Genomic DNA, 19,635 nt, shown 5'->3' on the forward strand with positions numbered 1-19,635 from the left:
AAAAATAAAAATATACACTTTATCCAATGGCGTTTTCTTTTAAAATGGCATCAATACATCAAGAACTTGGTAGTTTGCACCAAAAAAAAAAAAAAAAAAAAAAGGCAAATAAGAAAGATAACAAAATTAAAGCTATATGAATGGGGAAATGACAGTGATGGATTTTTTAAATTATAAATTGTCTTTGCTGGATGTGCACATCCCTGTAATACCAGCAGCTTAGGAGGCTGAGGGAAGAGGATTGCAAGTTCAAAGCCAGCCTCAGCCAGGTGTGGTAGTGCATGCCTATAACCCCAGTGGCTTAGTTGTTGAACACTCAGGCAGAAGGATCACAAGTTGCCAGCCTCAGCAACAGGAAGGTGCTGAGCAATTCAGTGAAGCCCTGTCTCTAAATAAAATACAAAAAAAAAAGGGGGGGGTTGGGAATGTGGCTCAGTGGTTGAGTCCCCTGAGTTCAATCCCTGGTATCCCTACCCATCCACCCCCCGCCAACAAAAAGGCAGCCCCAGCAGTTTAGTGAGGCCCTAAGCAGCTTCAGGAGACCCTGTCTCAAAAATAAAAAGGGCTAGGTATGTGGTTCAGTGGTTAAGCACTGCTGGGTTCAATCCATAGTACAAAATAAAAAGGTGGTTCTGGGGCTGGGGTTGTAGCTCAAGAGTAGAGTACTTAGGGCTGGGGATGTGGCTCAAGCAGTAGCGAGCTCGCCTGGCATCCGTGCGGCTCTGGGTTTGATCCTCAGCACCACATACAAATAAAATAAAGATGTTGTGTCTGCCAAAAACTAAAAAATAAATATTAAAAAATTCTCTCTCTCTCTCTCTAAAAAAAAAAAAAAAAAGAGTAGAGTACTTGCCTAGCACGTATAAGGCACGGGGCTTGATCCTCAGCACCACATAAATAAATAAAGGCTTTGTGTTCATCTACAACTAAAAATTTAAAAAGGTTGTTTTACTTTATAAGTATATAAAAGTGTGTACTCTTATATAGAGTATATATTTATACACTGTATTGTATTTTTAAATATCAAAAAGTTATAATTATTTTCTGGAAAAAAATTTCAAAATTATCTCAACATGCTGAAGAAAACTTAAGTAAACAATAAATGAAGGAAAAATTAAGACAGTTAAAAGATATCCCTTCTAAAAACTTACATTTATAATCTGATTTTTTATGAGAAAAAAACTTAACTACATCTTTTCTAACATTTTACAAGACTAACCTAAAACTGATTATAAAACTAGATGAGGGGGCCCACAAAAACAAAATGTAGACTTTCCTTATGAAGATAAATCTAGTAATTAAAACTTCTAGTAAATTGTATCCAGTGGTTTATTTAACTAAATATAGAATAGTAAATCATGTGTGGAATATCTTGGGCCTGATTCATCCTACCTTAATTATACATTGCAGGCATTCTACCTTCAGTAGAATTCTACCTTTACTTTTATTACAGTAAAAAATCCAGCCCTAGTACCTTAATTCTTTGGGGGGCGGGTTTTCTAGCTGTCTGTATGAAGAATAGAATGAATTCTGTGTTTGCAAAATTACAACCAAATGCTTTTAAATTCCTTTGTCAAAATAATGAAGACAATTTTTAAAAAATACTTTTATTTATCTTTTTTAATGTGGTACTGAGAATCAAACCCTAGTGCCTCACATATGCTAGGCAAGTGCACTACCACAGAGCCACAGCCCCACCCAAAGACTAAGACTTGAGTGACTGCACTGTAGCCATTCACTGAACTGCATTGCTCTTGCTATGACTAGGAGGTAGTGAAATTCAGCGTATTGCAATGTTACATATTGATCTCTCAGCTTCTCTTCAAACATACTACAAAACAAAATTTTAAGTGTTTTTTACTTACATCTAGCATATTGACCTACTTAGGTCTTCAAGATATGACAATTAATCCAACATTTCTCAAATGGAATATGAAACTTGATTGTATTTGAAGATATTTTCCAGGAAAGAGACTTAAAAATATGTTCTGTATATTAAAATCAATTCATTTTTTAGAAATAAAGCTGTAAATTTATCCAAAGTATGAGAATTCATTTGACTTGACTTAACCTCGAGAGCACTTTACCATGTCCACTTTGACTCTCAATATCTACATGAAGGTTTCTTTGGAATATGAATCCACATAAGCAGATATTGCTATAAGCAAAATAGGTGATTGGGGAGACAGGAAAATTTAGACTTTTTGTCAAGTGGTTAGCTATGTTAGAGGGTGGTATAAGGTATGTTTCCCTGGATGTAACAACATGTCTTATCATCATTTATTTCTAAAGATTGGATTGATGTTTTTCTTTAGAAATGAAGGTCAAAAGTCAACCCAACACTGCAGTGAGAACAACCTGATTATGCAACAATACAGATGAATCTCAAAAGCACAATATTGGGCAAAAGAAGATAGGCAGAAAAGAGAACTTGATGTATGTTCTAGTTATATAAAATACAAAAATTCTACACAGAAGCCAGGATAGTGTTGGCGAGGTGGTGTGTGGCATTCAAGGAGTTGTTATGGAAACAGCGTGGGGTTTTCTGAGAATGTGAGTAATGTTTTGTCACTTGAATTGGGTGCTGATTTAACTAATGTATTCAGTTTTTGAAAATTCATCCAACTGTACATCTATTTATACACACTTATGTAACATCTTAATTAACATTTTTAAGTTATGGAAAGGAAAACCAAGAGTTCATATTAATACTTTCAATTCAGATTAATATCATGATTTTTAATCTTTGTTGTAGCTTTTTTTTTTGGTACCAGGGATTGAACTCAGGGGTACTTGACCACTAACCACATTCCTAGCCCTATTTTGTATTTAATGTTTAGAGACAAGATCTCATTGTGTTCCTTAGTGCCTCTCTTTTTGCTGAGGCTGGCTTTGAACTCACGATCCTCCTGTCTCAGCTTCTCAAGGCGCTGGGATTACAGGCATGCGCTCAGCTGTTGTAGCTTTTTCTTTTACACTGAAAAACTTGATTTTCTTTTTTTTTTTAAACCTTTTTTTTAATTTTAAAGAGAGAGTGAGAGAGGAGAGAGAGAGAGAGAGAATTTTTTTTAATATTTATTTTTTAGTTCTCGGCGGACACAACATCTTTGTTGGTATGTGGTGCTGAGGATCGAACCTGGGCCGCACGCATGCCAGGCGAGCGCGCTACCGCTTGAGCCACATCCCCAGCCCCAAAACTTGATTTTCAACAATGCAGTCATTGCTATGTTCTATAAGAGGCACAAAATAGCTACAGCAACTTAATACCATGCTAATACTAATAATAAATACTGAGTGAAATTAAAGCTATACATCACTACCTGTCCTTGAAATATTCACTAAGAAAGTAGAGTCAAAATAGTAGGGGCTGGGGTTGTGGCTCAGTGGTAAAGTACTTGTCTAGCTTAGCATGTATGAGGCACTGGGTTCAATCCTAGCACCACACAAAAATAAATAAATAAAATAATGGTATTGTGTCCATCTACAACTAAAAAATTTTTTAAATAGTTGTTTTAGCTAATTTGATTCACAGTTAGATTCAGTGTTTCTTTTATTTTCATTGTTTAAGGACTGCTATTTTTTTAAACATTTATTTTTTAGTTGTAGGTGGACACAATACCCTTATTTTTATTTTCTTCTGTGGTGCTGAGGATGGAACCCAGTGCCTCACGAGTGCCAGGGGAGGACTTTACCACTGAGCCACAACCTCAGCCCCAAGGACTGCTGTTTTTAAAAATATTTTTTTTAGTTGTTGATAGACCTTCATTTTATTTATATATATGGTGCTGAGAATTGAACCCAGTGCCTCACACATACTAGACAAGCGCTCTACCAATGAGCAATAACCCAAGCCCCAGGACTGCTGTTTATATATCCAAGTTAATGTTTTTAAAATGTAAAATACTTCCATGACTTTAAAGTTAAAATCATAAAACAAAGTATATTTGGAGAAATTTTGCATCAATCTGTATCCCATACATCAATTCCCCTTTAAAAAGCCTGTTATCACTTTGTTTTAATTTCACTTTTCTTGGGCTGGGGATGTGGCTCAAGTGGTAGCGCGCTCTCCTGGCATGCGTGCGGCCCGGGTTCGATCCCCAGCACCACAGACAAACAAAGATGTTGTGTCCGCCGATAACTAAAAAATACATATTAAAAAATTCTCTCTCTCTTTAAAAAAAATTTCAGTTTTCTTAAGGAAGACTTACCTATTCTGCCTATTGTTTTATAACACATCACCCAAAATTGAGTACCATAAGACAACTGACCATTTTATTATGCTTATAGGTTCTGTGGCTCAAAAAAAAAAAATACATAGGGCTGGGGATGTGGCTCAAGCGGTAGCGCGCTCGTCTGGCATGCGTGCGGCCTGGGTTCGATCCTCAGCACCACATACCAACAAAGATGTTGTGTCCGCCGAGAACTAAAAAATAAATATTAAAAAGATTCTCTCTTTCTCTCTCTCTCTTTCCTTCTATCACTCTCTCTTAAAAAAAAATACATAGAGGGAAAAAATGTTGATTTTGACTCAGGGTTTCAGAGGTTCAGCCCATGATCCATCAATTCCATAGCTCTGGGCTAACATCATGATGGAGGGCAAGACAGAGGGAAGCTGTTCAGGACATAGCAACCAGGAAGCAGACAGCTCTGCTCATCAGTGACAAAATATAAACTCCAAAAGTACATGCCCATTGACCTATAGCCATACCCACCTGCCTAAAGTTACCACCCAGCTAATCAGTGGATTAATCTGCCTATTAGGTTATACCTCTCATAACCTAACTTTACTCCTAAAAAATTCTTGCATTATCTCACCACATGAGTTTTTTTGGGACACCTCATACCTAAACCACAACAGCTAGATATTTTATAAAGAAAAAGAGTTTTGGATATTTAAGAGCATGGCACCAGCTTCTGCTGGGCTCTGGTGAGGCCTACTATGGCTGTCATGACATAGTGAGTGGCGTCAGGTCAGAAGCACATGCAAGAGGGAGAGATCACAGGGCGAGACAGGAAGCCAGAGAGTGAGGAGGGACCTGTCTCTTATAACAACCTACTCCTAAGGGAACTAACAAGGATCCCGTGAAAACTATGTTGATCTCTTCTGAGGGCAAGTGTCCCAATGACTGGATTACTTTGCACAAAGCCTCACTTCTTAAAAATTTCACCACCTCTCACCATTGGCCACATTGAGGACCAAACTCCAACACAGGAATCCCTGGGGGACATACTCAAACCATATCCAAACTTATAGCAAAATGAGACTGAGAATTTCAATTTATCAATCAAACAAAAAAATTAAGACCTGGGGGCTGGGGCTGTAGCTCAGTAGTAGAGCAAATGCCTAGCATGTGTGAAGTGCTGGGTTCAATTCTTAGCACCACATAAAAATGAGGCAAATAAAATAAAGGCATACTGTCCATCTACAACTACAAAAATGCATTTAAAAAGGCATTAAGATCTCTAAAGTAGCAGAAATCAAAGTTGTAGTGATAAAAAGAACTGCGGGCTAGGATTTTGGCTCTGTGGCAAGTGCTTGCCTAGCATGTGTGAGACACTGGGGTCCATTGACAACGAAAAAATTAAAAAAAAAAAGAAGAACTGCAATTTGTGGTGAGACTGAGCAACTGATTTCCACCTATCTCCTCCTTTATTCATTCATATAAATCTTTTTCTTTCCTTCGTTTCCATTCTTTCTTCCTTTTCCTTTCTACCTTTCTTTTTTTGCAGTACTGGAGATGGAACCCAACACCTTGCACATGCTAGGCAAGCACTAAGCTATGGCCTCTGCGCTTTTTATTTTGAGGCAGGGTCTCACTAAATTGCCCGAGCTGGTCTTGAACTTGAATTCTTCCTTTTAGACTACTGGTGATGTGTTGGTGTGTGGAGGAGAGTGGATGAGGGTCACAAGTAAATTTTATGGAGTATTAAGAAATGATCTACATCTTGATCTGGGTAGTGGTCACCACAAAGTTCCAATTTGTAAAGAAAAAAAATAAAAAATCATCAAACTCTGTATTTAGTGAACCTTATGAACATTTTTGTATTTGTGTTCTACCTTAATTTTTAAAGTCAAGGGGGAAAAGCCTAGAAGAGTTAATGGTAGCCTTTTAAAAATTTATTTATTTATTTATTTTACAGTAGAATGCATTTTGGCATATTGTACACAAATGGAGCACAACTTCTCATTCCTCCAGCTGTACGTTCAGAGTCATTCCACTAGTGTAATCATACATGTTAGTGGCAGCCTCTTGATGGCTCCCTTAAATATATATAGCTTGATGTGGATGTGTCCTGGGCGCATGGCCCTTGAACAAGGTCTGCTGATTGGCAGTTCTTAATCTCATACTAGGTTTTGATAAGTTAAGTTTTTAACCACCAAAAAGAGAAAAAGAAAAAAAAAAGGTCTAGATCTAGTGGCATAACTTCAACATCTTTATTCTGGGTACTAAGTGGTGCATGCCTATAATCACAGCAATTTGGGAGGCTGAAGCCAGAGGTAGGCAAGTTTGAGGTTAGCCTCAGCAATTTAGTGAGACCCTCACACTAAAAATAAAAAGAACAGAGGATGTGGCTCAGTGATTCGGTACCCCTGGTTCAATCTCCAATCTCTGCCCTCCCCCAAAAAAGAGAAGATAGGGAATGCCATGAACTGGGAATATGGAGCGTTGAGCCCCAAGGCCTCTGAGAGTTGTGAACCTGGCTAGGAGGGCTCCACCTGGGTAAGTGTAGTTGCCTGCTGATCATGGCCTGTGCAGTTTTATCATTTCAGATGTGGAAGGTCAAGCAGGTTCCAGGAGCCCTGAAAGAGGTTCTGTATGGGTGAAATGACCTCCCCTATGCCTGGAAAGGCCAATTGATTTATTTCCTTCCTTCCTTCCTTCCTTCCTTCCTTCCTTCCTTCCTTCCTTCCTTCCTTCCTTCCTCCCTCCCTCCCTCCCTCCCTTCCTCCTTCCTTTTTTTTTGTACCAGTTTTTGACACCAGGGGTGCTTAGCCACTGAGACTCCCCCACCCACCCTTTTTATATTTTATTTAGGGACAGGGTCTCACTAAGTTGCTTAGGGCCTTGCTAAGTTGCTGAGGCTGGCTTTGAACTGGAAAGACAGATTGGAACAGGCTTGTCACAAGTACCTCTGGGGGTCCCAGAATGGGGAACTGTCTGGAAATCCTGCTGAAGTGCTCAGACCTCTGTTTTGATGCAGGACAAACTCTGCTAAGGGTCCATCGGTTTACATTAGGTGTGGCTAGGACTGGAAGGGATTTCTTAGGTGTTGTGAGATTGCCCCAACTGGGATGTAGCTCCTTTCAATGGGCAGGTCCACTGTCAGCTCTGGTGTAGTGCTCCCAGCTGTGGGGTGTCCACCAGTTTCTGTGGGTCATGTTGAGGTAGAAGAAAATAAAAAATAAGTACAAAGGAGTCAAAAGGAAGGACAAGGGCTGGGGCTGTAGCTCAGTGGCAGAGTACTTGCCTAGCACGAATGGGGCACTGGGTTTGATCCTTAGGACCACATAAAAATAAACAAATAAAATAAAGGCATGCTGCCCATCTACAACTACCAAAAAAAAGAAAAGGAGGAAAAAAAAAGGGAAGGAAGGACAAGGGAATTATAAATAACCTAAAAGTCTTATGTTAAAAGTTCAGCACACATTTCCTCCCCAGGCCAGTTCTCTCTCCAAGGCCTGTCACTACTAAATTTCTGGGAAATCTATATTTATAAAGTTATTGGAATTCACCCACTTATGAAAATTTCCTTGTACATTATTGTGCTTTTTTTGTTGTTGTTTGTTTGTTCTTGTTACTGGGGATTGAACTCAGGGGCACTCGACCACTGAGCCACAACCCCAGCCCTATTTTGTATTTTATTTAGAGACAGGGTCCCACTGAGTTGTTTAGTGCCTCACTGTTGCTGAGTCTGGCTTTGAACTTGTGATTCTCCTGCCTCAGCCTCCTAAGTTATTGGGATTACAGATATGAGCCACCACACTGGGCTCAGGTTTAGTCTTAACTAATTTATTTTGAATGCTTTCCTAAATAAATCTGTGCCTCTAATGGATACATCCCTAAGTCATTTATGCAATGTTTGTCAAGAACCTCACCCATCCTAATTTGAGGCCCCCCTCCAGTGACTCCTTGGACCTCTTAGGGTGACAGTGTAAGGGTGGGGCCACAGCACTTGATCCAGGTAGTTGCCACACAACACACCCAGAAGCAGCAGGGGGTACCCATTAGGGACTGAGTACTGCACCGGAAAGTTTGCAGCAGCAGTGACCATGATAGGGAACCTGTCAGTATCTGAGGGCTGCATAGGTGGCTTTGCAGGGAACTTCACAGCTGACCTGCTCAGGGAGATCTGCCCAGATGCTTCCTGGGCCCCCTGGGGAGGTCTAGCATCTGTTTCTCAGGGCCTCAGTGGGCCTACCTGGTGCTAAGCCTCCCAGAAAGGTCTGTTCATCTACTTACCAGGCACAGGTGAATGGGCAAGGCTGCTTGCTGCTTAGGGTGCGTGGGTGAGTCTGTCTGTTTTCTGGGGTCTTCTTCAGGGCAAGTCACTCAAGGGGGTCCCAGGTGCTTCTCTGAGGATCTCTTGGGGTCTCAAGATGAGTGGGGGAAGACACAATGTGGGCTGGCCTCTTTCTCCCACAGTATAGCAGTGTGGTAGCCTAGCAGCACCCCTATTCCGTTCCACGACTTAACACTCAGAGTCACTCCAGGTGAACTGGGCTGCATGAAATAATCATATAAGAGACAGAGATACCTTTTGCTTTGGGTCCTGTGATGGCTCATCTGACCTTAGGGGTCTTTGGAAAGAAAGAGAGAGAGAGAGAGCACATGCTGACACTTTTATTGAGGAGGAGCCATTCAAATGAGGCAAGGGGTCAGATTTGGGGGAGGGGTTGAGTCTCCCTCTGTGATGTCTGCTGTCAGCAGTTGACTGACATCTTGGAAGGCCACACCCAAAGGCAGAGCAGGAAAAGGGGACACACAAAGGGAGTTTCGATGAAACATTCTATCCCAAACAGGGCAAAGGGATAAGATTTCAAAAGAATAGGTGAGTGTAGCTCAACCCCAGGGATATGTGTACTCAGAAGACTGGCCTTGCTATCCGAGTTGGGGAAAAGACCCAGTCATGGCACTACCACGCCAGACTAGAGTGATCTTTAGATCTCTGTGGTACATCAGGATTGGAAGGCGTGGTAACTCAATGTAGCTCCCCAGGCTCCCCAAAGTGGGCTCAGAGCCTGTGAAAGCCCTCCAGCTCTACATACCTCAGGTGTCACACACACAAGTGGGGACTGCCAGGGGCTTCCTGCTTAACCCTTCCCTGCTGAGCCAAGTCCCTCTTAGTACAGGGTTGATCTCTGGAGGCAGGGAGCAGTAGGTGCCGTGTTTAGTTCCCTTTTTATAAGGCCACCATGTATCTCCATGCTCAGCAACATTTATACCACATCCCCACTGCAATCCGATGATATGCTTCAAACATTACAGAGAAACAGGTGTTGATTCCCCACCGTTTTGGTCCTTTGTTGTGGAGGTGTGTGCTGTGTACCTCTAGCCAGTTATCTTATTTCCACCGCTTGCCCTGGTTCCTGATGAGTGGGAATGTTACTATGCTCTTCATTAAATGAGATGTTTGTTATAGGTTTATGCTTAAATTAAAACAGAAATCTTTTAAGTAAGAAATTATGGCTGGGCGTAATGGCACATACCTGTATAATCCTAGCGGCCAGGAGGCTGAGGCAGGAGGATCGCAAATTCAAAGCCAGCCTCAGCAAAAACGAGGCACTAAGCAGTTCAGTGAGACCCTGTCTCTAAATAAAATACAAATTAGGGCTGGGGATGTGGCTCAGTGGCTGAATGCCCCTGAGTTCAATCCCTGGTATCCCCCCCCCACACACACACACACAAAAGCAAAAAGTAAAAAAGAAATTTTGCTGGGCACAGTGGCACATGCCTATAATCACAGCAGATCCACACACTGAGGGCTGGGGTTGTGGCTCAGTGGTTAAGAGCCCCTGAGTTTAATCCCTGGTGTGCATACACACACACACACACACACACACACATACACACACAAATTGTATGTAACTCCTATCTGGCCTTTTGTTGAATAAGAGCCACCACACTGTTTCTGTTTCCATTTGGAGTCCCCTTTCCTTATCCATATATTCTATTTTGATACCACATGGAACTTTATTTTGAAACAGTGGTTTTGAGTTTTTGTATTCAAGTTTATTTTAAAAACCAATTTGTTTGCCAACTTTTTCTCTTGTCACTTCATTTATATCGTTTACTTATCTTTATTTTCCAATAGCCTCCAGGAATATATTAAAAGAAGTTTTCTGAGATGGGTAATTTAAACAAGAGTTTGGCATGGTCTGGCAGTGCAGGTAGGTACAAAACTGTTCTAGTTTTGAAGATCTGCTCCATTGTCTTCTTACAAGAGTATACTTGTAAAAGGCTAATGTTAATCTGTTCCTAATTCCTTTGTAGGTCAATTTTAAAATCTTTCTTGAAGATTTTATATGTTCATTCCTTAATTTTTTTTTGGAAATTTTGCTAAATGTGCATAATATTTAACTTTTTAAAAGCCATAAATTATTTTATTTACCAATGAAAGTAGTGTCAATTAAAAAATGGCATTTCACAGATATAAGACACATTCCAATTTCATAGATGCTAAGATGGAAAATATGTGATAGAATTAATATTTCAAATTTTACTAACTTGATAAGTAATTTGAAAGAGGGCTTCTTAACATACTTTATTCTGAGGTAATTTTCCTTGGTGATAACTTCAAGCATTACCTCTCAATTCTATTGTCTTCTTAGGATGCTATTCAATGGATATGGGAACTTCTATTTCTGTCTTTCATGTCAAGTTGTTTTATGAATCTTTTTATTTCATCTGGTTCCTTCTGGATTGTTAACCTTCTGGCTTCCTAATCCATATTTCTGCTGTGTGCATTTTGATTTTCAGTCCATCTGTATTGAAGCTTTTTTTTTTAAAGTAAACTTTATTTTTACGTGATACACAGATACACAGGAAGTTGTAAAGATAGTTCACAGAAGTCCTGTATACACAGTTTTTGCCAATGGCTACATCTCACATTATTACAGTACAATATCAAAACACAGCATTTGACATTGATACAATGTGTGTAGATAGTTATATGCCACTTGATTACATATGTACATTCATGCAACCACCACTGCCAATCCAGATCCAAAACTATTCCATCAACACAAAGCTCTCTCTCACTGTACCTCTTCATGATCACACCTGTCCTCTTTCCCAATCCCTGGTAACCACTAATGTGTTCCACCTCTCTATAGTTTTGCCATTTCAGGAATGTTACATAAGTGGAATTGGCCAGTGTGTGATCTTTTGAAATTGTCTTTCAACATATGGTCTTGAGATTTAAGTAGTTGCTGTGTGTATCAACAGGACATTTCTGTTTAATGCTGAGTAGTATCCAAATGTTTATATGACTTATAGTTTTTTTATTGAGACTTGTTTTGTGACCTAACATCATCTATCCTTGGAGAACATTCCATGTGTACTTGAGAAGAATGTACATTCTATTGTTGTTGGGTGGAACATTCCACAGATGTCTGTTAGGTCTGGTTTGTAGTATTGTTCAAGTTCTCTATTTCCTTACTGGGTTTCTGTCTAGTCGTTCTATCCATTGGTAAAAGTAGAGTATTGAAGATTCCCGTTATTGTTGGGCTGTCTATTTTGCCTTCAATTCTGCTAGTATTTGTTTCATGTACGTTGAGACTCCATTGCTAAGTGTATAGGTTTATAACTGTTATTTGTTCTCCATGGGTTGACCCTTTGATCCTTAAGTAATGTTCTTTGTCTCTAGAAATAATGATTGACTGAAGGTCTATTTTGTTTGATATTTGCATAGCTACCCCAACTCTCTTTTAGCTACTCTTTTATAAAATATATTTTTATAACCTTTTGTTTTCAATTTGTATCTTTGGATTTAAAGAGAGTTTCTTGTAGATGGCATAGAGTTCGATCATTTTAAAAACTTGTTTTAAAATCCATTCTGCTACTTTCTTCCTTTTAATTAGAAAGCTTAATCCATTCCCATTTAATGTAATTTCTGATGAAGAACATATTTCTATCCTTTTGCTATTTTTTTAAGAGAGAGTGAGACAGAGAGAGAATATTTTAATATTTATTTTTTAGCTTTTGGCGGACACAACATCTTTGTTTGTATGTGGTGCTGAGGATCAAACCCCGGCCACATGCATGCCAGGCGAGCGCGCTACCGCTTGAGCCACATCCCCAGCCCTCCTTTTGCTATTTGTTTTCCATGCCTTACTGTTTTTGTTCCATAATTCCTCCATTATTGTGTCCTTATTGGCTTAGATGTATATTTTTCTTTTCTTTTTTTTTTCTTTCTTGGTACTGGGGATTGAACCCAGCAGTGCTTAACACTAAGCCACATCCCAGACCTTTTCATTTTTTACTTTGAAAAAGGATTGTACTGAGTTGCTTAGGGCCTTGCTAAGCTGTTGAAGCCAGGGATGTAGCTCAGTGGTACAGCACATGTTTACCATGTATGAGGCCTTGAGTTCAATGCCCAGCATCAAAACAAACAAACTTAAAGATTCTTTTCCAAGAGCTGAATTGTGTGTCTCAGTTTAGATCACTTGAACTTATCCTATTTGGGATCTGTTAAGCTGCTTGGGCAACCTATATGTCTTGTTTTTCATCAAATTTTTGGAACTTTTCAATCATTAGTTCTTCAGATATTCTTTCTGTCCCTTTTTCTGTCTGAGAAACTTCTGGATATCCTTTATCTATCCATAAAACAAATGCATATGTTTGTGTCCATTCTTAGATTTGATGATATTCAATAAGTCTCTGAAGATCTGTTTTTTTTTCTTTTACTTTTTTTCGTGCTTCTAAGACTAGATAATTTCAGTTGCCCTATCTTCAATTTGCTAATTTTTTTTCTTCTCTCTGCTCAGATCTGCTGTTGAATCCCTCCAGAGAATTTTTCATTTTGGTTATTATACTTTTCAAGTCTAAACTATTCGGTTCCTTTTAAAATTTTCCATTTCTTTATCGATATTCTCTATTTGCAGAGTCATTGATCTTAATCTTCTTTAGTTTTTCATATGTGGTTTCTTTGAGCTCACTGAACATATTTAAGACAGCTGATTTTAAACTTATGTCTAGAGGCTAGGATTGTAGCTCAGTGGTAAAGCACTTCCCTAGCACATGTGAGGCACTAGGTTTGATCCTCAGCACCACATAAAAAATAAATAAAAATACAGTATTGTGTTCATCTATAACTAAAAAAAATTTAAAGACCTTTTGTCTAATTACTGTGTTTTCTCAGTTCCTATTGATTTTCACATATGCTTCTGGTTTGCTTGCCTGCTAACTTGTGCATGTGTGTGTGTGTGTGTGCACGCATGCACATAAAATTGGACATTGAATATTATCATGTGGCAACCCTAGAAATTAAGAGTCTGCCATCCTGTAAGTTTTGTTGGTGTTGCTGGTTGTACTTTAAGTGACTTTTCTGAATTAATTTTTACAGTCTGTATTTTTTGTCGTGTGTGAACACTGAAGTCTCTGTTCCATTAATTCTGTGCCCAGCTAGGGCTAACTTAAGTGCCTGGAATAAAACAAAAACTCCCAAGCTAGGGCTAACTTAAGTGCCTGGAATAAAACAAAAACTCCCAAGCTAGGGCTAACTTAAGTGCCTGGAATAAAACAAAAACTCCCAGTCTTTGCAGATAGGCTGTGTGTTAGGGCACATCTTCAATCCTCAACCAGTTTACAATTCTGACTTAGCCTTTACTTTCTGCTTGTACAGAACCTGAAGGTCTGACAGAAAGGTAAGAGCTTATGGCCACCCCAATTTTTTTCCTAAATATATGCTCAGTCCTGCTTATTCATGTGGCCTTTTAAATTCCTAGGAATATTTGGGAGCTTTTAAAAGTTCTTATTCCCCAAAGTATCTTCCTCTTTATCCTTTCCTGGGCAAAGAGGACTGTTCACTGCCTGATGGAGATGAAAGGCCCTGGATTCACAACAGGCTTTTTTTTTTTCTTCCTATCTGGCGGGACATTTGGACACTCTGTTATAGATTGCAAATGTAGAAATCTAGGCTTTTCATTTGGATTTCCATGTCAGGAGTGGTGGTAGATCCACAAATTTTTTAAAATAAAAATAACTCTTTTAAGAATATTGTGAAGAGAATGAAGCTACAACTACAGATTGGGAAATATATATATATGTATATTGCAAAACACACATCTAACTAAGGGACTAATTTCTAGAATATGTAAATAAGTTCTAAAAAAAAAGTAAACAATCAATTCATACATTTAGGAAAAGGACAGGAAATGTAAGATATCACGAGATTTTTTAAAGAGGATATATAGATGGCAAAGAAGCACAAGAAGATATTAAACATCATTAGTTATTAGGCAAATGCAAATTAAAATGACAATGAAATATTACTACAGACTTATCCAGATGACCACAACAAAAACACAGTGACAATGCCAAGGAAGGAGGATGGACAAACTATCACATGTTGCTGGTGAGGATGACCAATTGGCACTACCAATCTGGAAAACTGGTAGTTTCTTAAAAACATAAACATGCAGATACCATAATATCAAGAAATTACATCACTGGGCATCCTTCCTAGAGATATGAAAACTATGTTTACATAGAAATCTGCATATGAATATTTTATATGTAATAGCCCCAAATTGGAAACAGCTCTGATGTTATTCAGTGAGTAAATGGATGAACCATGTCACATTCATACAACGGAATACTCTTCAGATGACAAGGAGCAAACAACTGATATATACAAAAACCAAGTTGCAGATTTTTTTTTGGCTGGAGGGGTTATTGTCTCAATGCTTCCACTCTTGCTCCACTGTCCCTTCCTTTTTATTCGGCTAGAAAGTAGACTTTTCCTGAGGCTCTCCCTACCCTATCTCTGCCTATTGGCATTTCAGTATTGCTGTCAGTCTTTAGTTCCAAGACTGGGGTATAAATCCCATGGAATGCCACCATGTCATCCCTTGGGTTTTGTGTCCCCTAGCAAGTTTGTTTTCTTCTCTCAATATTTCCAATTTTGTGTTTGTTTGATGTATACTACCTAGGGGTTTGAGATGAATGTAGTGGGAGGAAGAGGGGGAACAAAAGGACATCTACTCCATCTTTCCAGCTATAAAAATCCCTTTAAGTTTTTATTTCAATATGACTGTTTGAATAATTTGTGTAATCACTTGTTAATTCTGTTGTAGAGATGTGCTATATCCCATCACACAATTTCACAGATAGTCCCAAGCAATTTAGTGAGACTCCATCTCAAAATTAAAAAAAAAATAAAAAGGGTTAGGGATATAGCTCAGGGGTAAAGTGCCCCTGGGTTCAAGATTGGCACACTGACAGAGTTTCTGTCTGTTTTTGATATTCTAATAACCAGAGCATGCAAGTAGATAATAAATAAATAAAATGTTTATGTGTGTGTGTGTATACAGATGTATATGTGTATTTCTGAAAAAAATAGCAAATAGGCAAAGTACAGATTTTCAAATCTAGCCAGAGGGCTAAATGGGTATCAGAATGTATTTTTCTTCTGTCTGAAAATTTTCATAATAGAATTGGGGAATAGTTATAAGTTCTACATTATTATAGGTAAATTATATCACATCTCTCCTTGATATTTCAGCAGTTATGAATCCTTAGTTCTCTTCGAGCTTTAATTTTCTGGTAGAACTTACTATGGTTTGAATTCAAACTTTCTCATGTTCTGTGTTCTAATAGATTTTCCCAGTTAGTTTGGGCTGCTATAATGAAATACCATGGACTTAGTGTCTTATAAATAAGTTTTGGATGCTGAAAGTATAAGCTTTGAGTGCCAGCATGTTTGGATTTGGGTGAGGGCCCTCTTCTGTGTTGCTGACTCCTCACTTGTATCTTCCTGTGGTTGAAAGAAGATGAAAGAGAACTATCTAGGTTTGGAGGATGTTCTTATCATGGAAATACTCCTATTTGTGAAGACTGTACCCTCATGACCTAATAACCACAGAGGCCCCTCCTCCAAACACCATCTGGTTGGGATTGCATATCCTATATGGATTCTAAACATTTAGTCCATAACAGATTTTTATCAAAGATGATATGCCCAAAACATAGCAAGTGTTGAATGGTCTTTCTATGTTATTTCCTCCACTTTTATCTTTCTATTTTAAATTCACTAATAGTAATGCTGATAATAATGAAAACAATAATATCCAATATTAATTCAAAAACAGTTTGGGGCCAGACAGTTTTCACAGTATTACACGTTACAGTATACTGTATAACCATTATTGATGATGTATACACCACTAGCCACACTTTTAGGTAGGTATCATTTTACAACTGAGGCAACAAGACCTACATGTTTTGCTTGATATCACACAGGTATCAGAGTAGTGGAAAGGCAATGATGATAGTATATCATTGCTAACAATACTTTTCCACAATTTTTACATCGACAGGTTTATTTTCTAGTATGAATTCCTTTAAATTCAACAAGGACTGAGAGGCATTAAAAGGTTCTTACACAATTATTAAGTTAACACATCTAAAGAAAGATTGGCACACTGACAGAGTTTCTGTCTGTCTTTGATATTCTAATAACCAGAGCATGCAAATGGAAAGGCAGTATTATATTAAGTTACATTATGGGTTTTCTGATGCTGATAAAGATGTGATCGCTGTCTAAAGGCCTTCTTACACACCTTACACTCATAGGGTTTCTCACCAGTATGAATTCGCTGATGTTCAATAAGGTGTGAATTAAGTCTAAAAGACTTTCCACATTCTTTACACCCATAAGGTTTCTCACCAGTATGAATCCTTTGATGGATTCTAAGGTCTCCACTGCGACTAAAGGCCTTGTCACATTCCTTACATTTGAAGGGTTTTACACCTGAGTGAACTTTCAGGTGTTGAGTGTACTGACCACGCCAACTGAAGGACTTTCCACATTCTTTACATTCGTAGGGCTTTACACCTGAATGAGTTTTCAGATGTTCTTTAAGATTTCCTCTACGAATAAAAGCCTTTCCACATTCTTTACATTTATAGGGCTTTTCCCCAGTATGAATTCTCTCATGTTCACTCAGGTAGAAACCAAATCTAAAGGTTTTCCCGCATTTTGCACATTTGTAGGGTTTCAGGTCAGTATGAAATTTCTTATGCAGGCTCACTTGGGAGCGCCCTCTAAATGTCTTCCCACATTCCTTACATTCGTAGGGCTTTACGCCAGAATGAATTCTCTGATGTTCAGTAAGGGCTGAACGAAGCATAAAGGCCTTCCCGCAGTCCTTACATTTATGTGGTTTCTCACCGGTATGAATTCTGTGGTGCACTCGAAGGTCACCATTATAACCAAAAGCCTTCCCACACACCTCACATTCAAAGGGTTTTACACCACTGTGAATTGTCTCATGCCGAGTAAGCTGTCCACGGACATTAAAGCTTTTCCCACAATGCTTACATTCGTGAGGTTTCTTGCCTGTATGTATTTTTTTGTGTTCAGTGAGATATAAACTGAGTCTAAAAGACTTCCCACATTCCTTACATTCATAGGGTTTTGCACGCATATGAATTTTCTGATGGCGGGTAAGCTGTCCAATTACAGTAAAAGCTTTCCCACATTCCTTACATTTATAGGATTTCCCCCCATTGTGGATTTTCTGATGTTCTGTAAGGTAGAAATTAAGTCTGAAAAACTTTCCACAATCCTTACATTCAAAACACCTCTTACCAGTATGCTCTTTCTCATGCTCAGAAAGCTCTGAACTACTACTAAATCTTTTCTTGCATTTCTTACATCTATAGGGTTTTTCACCAGTATGATATTTCTGATGTCGACTGAATTGTGAGAAAAGAGTAAAGGTCTCACCACATTCTTGACATTCATAGGGTTTCTCACCACTGTGAAATTTCTGATGCAAAATAAGCTGATAGTGATGACCAAAGTACATCCCACACTGTTTACATTTATAGACTTTTTCACCACTATGAGTTTTCTGATGTAGATTAAGTTGGGAGACACTACTCAAAGTTTCCCCACATTCTGGACAATCATGCTTTTCCTCAGGAGTATTTTTTTCACTTTGACCCGAGTTAGAGGCAGAACTAAGGTTTTTCCCACGTTCCCTATCTTCACTAGCGTTCCCACCACTAGATGTTCTCTGATTCGAAGATGTCTGCTTTCTCTCTGTTGGTCTTTTCTTATAAGTGCTTTTCACTTGCCTGAAATTCTTTTCTTGAGGTCCCTGTTGACCCTTAGACTCACTTTTGTTCTGCGACTCATTTCTCGAAGTGGTTCCCTTAAGTCCAACAGTTTTTCTTCTTTCTGTTGTCTCTGATTTGGACGAACTAGCTTCATCAGCATCCTTTCCTGAAGGTAATTTCTTGGTCTTGTATCTGGAGAACAATCCTAAAAGAAAAACAAAAAAAGTACACAAAAACTATTTTTCCTGTAGTCAGAAAAACATAAAAGCTTCCATCTTCAAAATAGTAGACAAAAGTGAAAATAATTCTCATTAGAAGTAAATGGCTTGAAAACTTTACAATAGAGTTCTGTAATTTGAAAGCAGACCATGAGTTTGAAGAATGAAAGATAATATACAATTGTGGTGATGTGGCAAATAGTTTATATAATGGTTCTGTAATTTTTGTGTGGATCAGAATCATCTGAGAAACTTATTACAAATCCTGTTATTCTGGTATCACTCCAAGCTGTGAATCAAATCTATACGAGATTTTGAATTTTTTGTTTGTTTGTTTGCTTAGTACTGGGGATTGAACGAATAGGCACTTTACCACTGAGCTATCCCTTCAGACATTTTTATTTTTTATTTCAAGAAAGGGCCTCACTAAGTTACCAAGACTGGCTTTGAACTTAGGATTCTTATGCCTCAGTTTCCCAAATTGCTGGGATTACAGGCATGTGCTACCATGCTCAGCTATCTGAATTTTTAAAACTCTACTAGATGATTCTGATATAAATAAAAGTTTGAGAATCTCCATTTAAAAATTTTAATAGTTTTCTCTTTCTCTCAGAATAAATTTCAAACATTTTACCATTGAATATAATAAGGCCTTTCAAAGATAACATCCTCTTCAACTCCCATATAGGACTGTGTTCCCAGATCATGCTACAATCTTTTCTTATTTCATGCAGCTTTCCACAAGCTATTTCATCTCCTAAAAATCCATCCTGGGCTCTATGAAAGGCTGACTCCTCCCTATTTTTCAATCTTAGGTCAAACATCTCAGAAAGGCTGACCCTACTGGTTGTAAGTCACATCCTTTACTCTCAATTCCAGCATCATGATAATGTTGAAAATCTACAAAAACTACACTTAATAACTTCTAATCAAACAGGAGCTGTCCGTTTAAGTGCATCACAGGAGCATTTCTAATAAAAGAAAAAAGTCAAATATCAACCAAATCTCACCATACATATTTTTTAAATTTATTTTTTAGTTTGAGGTGGATACAATCTCTTTATTTTATCTTTATGTGGTGCTGAGGATCGAACCCAGTGCCCCATGCCTGCCAGGTGAGCGCTCCACTA

At 38.4% G+C, this 19,635-nt stretch overlaps 1 protein-coding gene across 6 annotated transcripts in view; it reads right to left on the reverse strand.

Annotated features, from left to right (window-relative positions):
- Window positions 1-12,111: 12,111 nt before the first annotated feature.
- The window catches only part of LOC308637110 (uncharacterized protein), a 35,205-nt gene continuing 27,681 nt past the window's right edge, over window positions 12,112-19,635 (reverse strand). For all 6 annotated transcript variants that reach the window (XM_081273259.1, XM_081273257.1, XM_081273254.1 and 3 more), the window contains one exon: window positions 12,112-18,492. In XM_081273259.1, coding sequence (XP_081129385.1) covers window positions 16,715-18,492 — 1,778 coding nt within the window. In that variant the 3' untranslated portion in view covers window positions 12,112-16,714. The remainder of the gene's footprint in view (window positions 18,493-19,635) is intronic.

This window comes from Spermophilus citellus, assembly GCF_964194105.1.
Source record: "Spermophilus citellus genome assembly, chromosome: 18".
NCBI lineage: Eukaryota > Metazoa > Chordata > Mammalia > Rodentia > Sciuridae > Spermophilus > Spermophilus citellus.